This window comes from Berghia stephanieae, chromosome 1 (genome assembly GCF_034508935.2).
Source record: "Berghia stephanieae isolate SIO BIC M18660-M18661 chromosome 1, UCSD_Bste_1.3, whole genome shotgun sequence".
NCBI lineage: Eukaryota > Metazoa > Mollusca > Gastropoda > Nudibranchia > Aeolidiidae > Berghia > Berghia stephanieae.
Genome location: NC_088360.1, coordinates 64,765,934 through 64,773,433, shown reverse-complemented (window position 1 = coordinate 64,773,433; position 7,500 = coordinate 64,765,934). Strand labels below are relative to the sequence as shown.

Sequence of the window (7,500 nt, the reverse complement as noted above, 5' to 3'; positions counted from 1 at the left end):
TTACAATAAATGGATCAGTTGAGCCAACATCTGTCCTTACTCTTCATGTCAATAAACACACAATGTAATTATCTCTGCTTTTCCCTATACTTCTCTTTTGGGTCACTTTTAGAGCAAAAAATAGCATCTGTTGTACATTTACCAGCAACGAATCCAAACTGCTCTTCACTTATGTCTACATCTTTTCTAATCCTCTTATCGATTACTCTTTCTCATATATCTTCCTTGTGTCTCATCAACTTGATGCCCTATTATAGTTGCACATTCTTGAATATCTCCCTTATTTTTGTATATGGGGATCAACGTACTTTTGTCCATTCTTCTGGCATTTGTTCTTTCTGCAAGATGCCGTTTAATAACCGTACCAGGAAATTTAACCCTTCATCTCCAAGGGATTTACAGACTTCTGCTTGTATCTCGTCTGGTCCAAATGCTTTCCCTCTTTTCATCTTGGGCACTGCATCCCGCGCCTCGTTCTTGCTACTATCTTTTCTTTAGGTTGTATAACTGCATTTCTCCTCTCCCTATTATCTATTTCATTCATGAGGTGCTCGCAGTATGTTTTCCATCGTGCTCGAATCTCTTCATCTTTGCCCAATATTCTTCCATTCTCATCTTCAATCATCTTAATATGTTGTATATCTCTCCTTTTCTTGTCCCTCTGCTTCGCTATTCTGAAAATATTTTTCTAGCCTTCTTTACTTTCTAATTGTATATACATATATTTGAATGCCTCGAACTTTGCTTTTGCTACAGCTCTCATTGCTTCTTTCTTTACCACTTCTTCATTCCACCGCCACGATTCTTTCCCAACTTTTCCTCTTACCGAGCTCACACCTCGCACTACTTCGACCACTTCGCGGATTTTATCAGCGATAATTTCCAGTACTTTGGGAAATCAATTTCTAGAGTTCCTTTCACTGCTATAGCAAATGCTTCACTTAGCTCTTAATCCTTTAGTTTCCACCACAGTGTTTTTCCCTCACTTCATTTCTCTCTTGTCTTTCTCTTTCCAAATGCCACTTTCGCAATAACAATCTTATGCTGGGCCGCCACTTCCTTCAAATGTCTCCAACAGCACAACAGGTATTCCGCTTGTGTTTTTCTCATACCAATCTGTACTCGTATTTTTCTTTTTCTAAAATGTGTATTTAGTATTGCTAAATCCATCCTTGTTGCAAATCTTACAATTTCTTCGCTTTCTTCGTTTCAACTGCCATCTTCCCAACCATCTCTACTCTCTGATATTGCTTTCTCTAACATACCCATTCAAGTCCGCACCGATGAAAACTCTTTCTGATTTGTGGAACATTTCCATTTTGTTCACCAATCTCCTTCCAAAATCCCTCCTTCTTGTCTTGCGTACAACCTGTCTGGGGTGCGTATGCACTTACGACAATGATTTGCTCCATAGTGACAACAATCTTGATCCACATAAATCTGTCGGACACCCTTTGGACTCTAACAACATTTTGTGTAAGTTCTATATCCAGAGTGATACGAACTCCATTTCTTGTGGCCTCATTTCCTTTATAAAACTGCTGTTTCACCTTTTTACTTTGGTTCTTGCACGCACAAAATATTAATTTTTCTTCTTTCCATGGCATCAGCGATTTCCCTTGATCTACCTGTCATACTTCCAATATTGATCTCCATTCCCATCCGTTGCCTCGCCCATCTCGTACACCTTTCCTCCACTGTCATCCTGCTGGCCAATAATGACAGATGAGATGCTGCCGTTTTTATCCCGGCCTCGGCCGACCCGGTATGATACTTCTGGTTTCATTAATTCATTTACCAGTTGTAGCTCAAGTTTTACGGCCAGGATGCCCTTCCCCATTTATCCGGGCTTGTGACCTGCCTCACAAGGTGCTGGATTGCACCCTACAAAGGCTGGGATATATATATAATTATATTCCATTTTGCAGTTGCTAATGATCAAATCTCCATGCATTCGTTCATTGCATCATCTCCAGCCATTTCATATGTTACCTATCATCATCTGTCTTGGACTTTTCTCTTTCGCTCATTATATACTAATACTTCTTTCCCACGTACCCCTTCTTTCTAACATGTCCAACATTCAATCTATTATATATTGAATTGTGTTTGATACAAATATGGTACGAAAAGTGCTCGACATGCAGTAATGGAGCGAATTATTAATTAATGTAGACTGTCTCAAACATTGTGGTAAATATTTTAAATAATAATAATAATATATATATATATATATATATATATATATATATATATATATATATATATATATATATATATATATATGCGCTTTACAGGGGGTCGTTGGTCAACAGCAACACTTAACAAGTAGAATGTGACACGGTGCCTATTAGGTGCTATTTCATCTTTTTCGGAAAGAGACAACGCGTTTAACGGGCCGGGCACTCATTTTACGCCTGAGTAGGGTGAGAGAATGTGAGCAAAGAGCTTTTTATAAGGACTCAACTATGCGCCGCTTAGAGTCTGTCTCAAACCCAGAATCTTCAGATCTTTTTTTTGTTTGTTGCTTTAGGTCTCTTCCAACACAATTGAGGTTATATGAGAGACCGCTGAAACAAAAAAAAAACAAGCAATCTAACAAAAATAGTACAAATGTAAATCAAAATCATAACCTAAAGATATCATAAGCTAAATTATAAATAACCAAGAACAAACAGGCAGAAGATTTACAGAAAAAAATATCCCCTGTCAAAATACAATCACAAACTAAAGAAGCAGGATAGGCTAGTAAAGAGAAGAAGAAACGACATCACTATCGGATCGTACACCCATGCGAACATCATAGGTATATGATTCAAGGGTGATGCTCCCATCCAACCACCCGCAATCTTCAGATCCGAAGGCGAGTGTCTTACCTAGCTCTAGACCACATTGCCGCACTTAACGTGTCACAAAGGCGACACATATATTTAATGTTTGTTTCATGACGGATTTGTGGATTTTGCAGTGACCTGAAGACCTGAAGACATAGCTGATACGATAACCGGAGTATTCTCTGACAACTCAAGACCTGTTCTGCTGCGTAAAGTGCATCAACCAGCCTCCCTTGAATATGTCAAAATACAAGATAAGTAAACAATGGCAGCAGCCGCTGATGCTATATTTCATTTTTGCACATTCTAATTGTTTATTATAATATTATGCATATTCATAACGCTTAACAAAGCATGTCTATAAAGCGAATATCAAGCAATGATTACTTTTCTAAGAATTTTAAATAAGACAAAAACAATCATTTAGTAGGCGTCTCAAAAATATACATTTCGCCGTGGAACTATTATATTTATTTTAACATTTGATTTAAGGCGAAAAATATAAGACAATCCTTTAAATGTCGTATACAACAGCAGATAACCACATAGTCTCAGATGACAAATTACATGATACGTAACATTGGCAAGAAGGCGTCTCCAAATCGTAAAATGTAATGCAAACAATTATATCCTTATGACAACGCAAAGTCAAAACTGAAAATAATGATAGACTATAGGTATTGGAAACTGTTCATAATGAAATCACAATAACTGTACGTGTTCAAAAATTAACAAAAAAACAAAACAAAACAAAACAAAGAAACAAAGATATTTGAAGAGTGATTTGACATTTCTGACATGCAAAATTCCCGCATTCATTTATATTATTGCTTGCTACTTTTGGACACGACGCTAGTCTGCCGCAATTATCTTTCTATCAAGCAAAAAATCAAACCCAGCTATTCTTTTACTTCTGAGTGGACAGCGAGACTTTACAAATAAATCTGATTAAATGTATGAGAAGATTGATCGCTATAACTCTAGATAGGGGGTTGGGTAAGAATGAATGAATAAATGAGGACATTCGTCTCAAGGGTCTACCTCATAAAAATACCTCGATAAAACCAAGCGTCAGCAATGCAGCACCCAGAATACAATCTTACCTAAAATCAGGTTGAGTTTGGCATCGGTCTGGAAGGCGTAGTGCAGCGTGACCAAGAAAGGTGACTGTCTGATTGCTTCTAGAACTTGTCTCTCCGTCTTGGTGTGTTCAGTTGTCTTGGTCTTCTGGACGATCGACGCCTTTTTCAGCTGTTTCATGGCGTACAGCTTGCCATTGTCACGACCTCCGATCTTACGTGCCAGGAACACCTTTCCGTACGCTGTGGACACACATGTTTCGAAAAGTCAATTAAATAATGAATCTATACATTAATTATCCACAATACGTGGCGATAAATTAAATACACCCCCCCCCCCCCTTTTTTCCCCCCCAAATGGAAATAAAAAACAAACAACAACAAAATAAAAACAAAAACAAAACAAAAAAACAAACAAAAAACAACAAAACAACACCTAGACCTCCACTTATACGTAAAAGCTGTGTGAGGGGTGGGGGGAGGGGGGGGGGAGGTAGGAGATTCGGATATTTATGTAAATCAAAATTATGGATGCATTAATTAGTGAAAAGATTACTATTATACTACTATATTGCTCAGGAACGGATCTTTTATTATTTATTTTTTTTAAGAGAAAAAAAAGTAGTCCTTCAGAGTCATGAGATCAGAGTTCATCCCGGTTTCTATAGAGTAAAAAGGACAATAGCAATTGATTGTTACCTATCTATCGCAAAGTACTTTCCGCCAGATGTAATAGATCTAGCTACCCAATCACTGCTGGGTGGACAGGGAGGTCAGAAGGAAAACGAAATCGACTTCACCCGGAATCGAATTCGCTCCCAAGCGTGTGAAGCGAGTACTGTCCCAACTGAGCTATTGGAAGCCTAAGAGCCCCGACATCTGTAAACCCATTCAACTACACTCAATCTATTTTTAAATATTTTAAAGCCAAATCCTCCAAAATGGCGGTGGTAAGATGTGACCATATTTGCAGGCCCGATAACCGAACGCAATAATGAACTTGTATATAAGGCACGTTTTTTAAAAAGGATATACACAGCAACATATTACTGTGAGTTCGTATTAGATTATTTCCATGACAGCAATGAGACCATAGCAATTGTAAAAAAAAAGTTCTCGTAGAGTGGAACTCATACATTATCAAAGACACATGGGGTCTGATTCATGGACCGAGACTACGACGATAGTCTGAGACTATATCCGTAGTCTCTGTAGTAGTAGCAGTAGTAGTAGTAGTAGTAGTAGTAGTAGTAGTAGTAGTAGTAGTAGTAGTAGTAGTAGTAGTAGTAGTAGTACCACTACTACTACTTTCACTATTACAACTACTACTACTACTACTACTACTACTACTACTACTTTCACTATTATCACTGCTCCTATTCCTACTACTACTACTACTACTACTACTACTACTACTACTACTACTACTACTACTACTACTACTATTACTACTACTACGACTACTATTACATTTCTATTATGTCTTTTATCGTCCATTATTTTCTAGAAAGTTCACGTCTATCATTTCTATCACACCACGCTAACGATTCGTTCACACTCCGACCATCGTTGAGTACAGACGATGCAATTTATACTGCATTTCATTTTATTTGTTTTCAACGTTTATTTGTTTATTGTTGTGCCGACGAAGGGTTTGTACCAGAAACGCCCATTGTCTGTATTGTTCCCACCGACTCCTCTCCATCATCACTCTTTCGTTAGTATTTTCGGGACCCCATGCTTCAGGCAGCGCCCACCGCTCTCTACTTAGAACAACGCTACACCGTGGATAAGTATCATTTAAGTGCCATCGTTATTTATATTTACTAAAAACATTACACACACACACACACACACATTCTCAAACAATTTTTACACCCCTAAACTTGTCTCACACTATTTTTATTTGTGGGGCAAAAAAAAAAGAAAAAAAGAAAAAAAAACAATCAAAACAAACACGAAGAAGATATGATTTCTGTGCTACTTCGTATGACGCATCCCAGCTGGAAAAGTAACACATTTCTATGACGTTTGTGATACGTTTCCGAGGAAACCTCAGTTAAAAATAGATTGACCTCTGTAGTCTGAGACTTCGCAAGCGTAGTCGGAGACTTGATAGTTAGGGATAAAGTCTGACTCCATGAATAGCTTACTTTCCGTAGTCTCGGACTTCCCAAAGTCTTGGACTACGAAGTCTCAGACTTTGCTATAGTCTGAGACTATCATAGTCTCGCACCATGAATAAAACCCCTGATTTTTGTTTGGTTGGTAACAATGGCAGGTCGACAGAAATATACTTCATAAGGCTCGGTTTTCGCCAAGTCCATCGGTCCTTTGCATTATGGAATATACAGGATGTACTCTGATTTCAAAGTCTTAATATTCCAAAACCGTTATAGATATTTGCATCTGGTTTTCACCATACTATTCTAAGGAAAAGTCATACATTTATTATGCCCATTGGTCATCGCCCTTTATTGCATCATCAAATTTATCAATATGAACATAAACTTAAAAGACCTCATTTGTCTCTCCTTCTATTTCGGAACCACAATAGTGCGTCAACATTCTCTTTGTGTCATGATACGAAATCACCAAAAGTAGTCCAACAACGTTTTACAGCGTAGTTTGGTAGACTGTTACAGAACATGAAAAAGATTTTTCCAAAAAAAAATAATCAATTAATTAATTAGTTGTTTTTTTTAAACAAGAAAACACACAAAAGGGTAGGTCTCTATTCTAAACTTGCTGAGACACAAAGTGAATGTTTATTGTTGGCAAATGCACACAAGACTTATAGGCCCATCAGAATCTTTCTTTACCGTGAAAACGATCACTGTAAATGTCTATTTGGATATGCTAGAATTATATTTTGCATCCCATCTTCGTGAATAGATCAGCCATAGATAGTTTTTCAATAAGATGGTGTTCCTTCACCTTGGAGACAGAGGCCGTTTACAAATTTCTAAACGACAACAAGACAGATGGATTGGGAGAGACGGGACTCGAGTGCCTGGCGGCCTGGGTCACCAGACATTTCTCTGCATGACTTTTTCCTATGGGGCTACACCAGAGACATTGTTTATTCAGCTCCCATACCAGATGTTGGCACGCTCATCATGTTATAAAAGCCGTTATTGGATCCATCCACCATGCCACACAAGCTACAAAACACTTGGAAATAGCTCGAAAATGAAAATAGGTTGAATTTGCCTGGAAGTTGCCATGGCAACTATATTGAGTCACATTGAGTAAAAGACACTGGTAAACAAAATGTAAAGCATTTATGTATGTTTATGTTTAAAATAAAATTGACTGTGACGGTGACTGTGGCGTATTTCTAATAAAGATGTTATTGAACAGGGAAAGGCTTAATGGACTCAATATTTTATCAATATCATTTTATCATTATCATTAATAATATTGATGATGTAATCATCGTCGTCATTATGATCATCATCACCATCATCAAATGTACGGCTACATTACCACAACAGGACCTCCAGAGTTAGCTTACATTGCTTTGTGCAGGATGACACAACACTACAATAAGTATAAAGAGGAACTTAGGGCTGACGTAGGGTATG

General features: G+C 37.7%; 1 protein-coding gene across 2 annotated transcripts in view; it reads right to left on the bottom strand.

The window, feature by feature from the left end:
- Positions 1-7,500, bottom strand: part of LOC144979410 (ribosomal protein S6 kinase alpha-5-like) — a 187,266-nt gene that overhangs the window by 63,302 nt on the left and 116,464 nt on the right. For both annotated transcript variants that reach the window (XM_078926062.1, XM_078926058.1), the window contains one exon: positions 3,938-4,156. In XM_078926062.1, the coding sequence (XP_078782188.1) occupies positions 3,938-4,156 (219 nt within the window). The remainder of the gene's footprint in view (positions 1-3,937; positions 4,157-7,500) is intronic.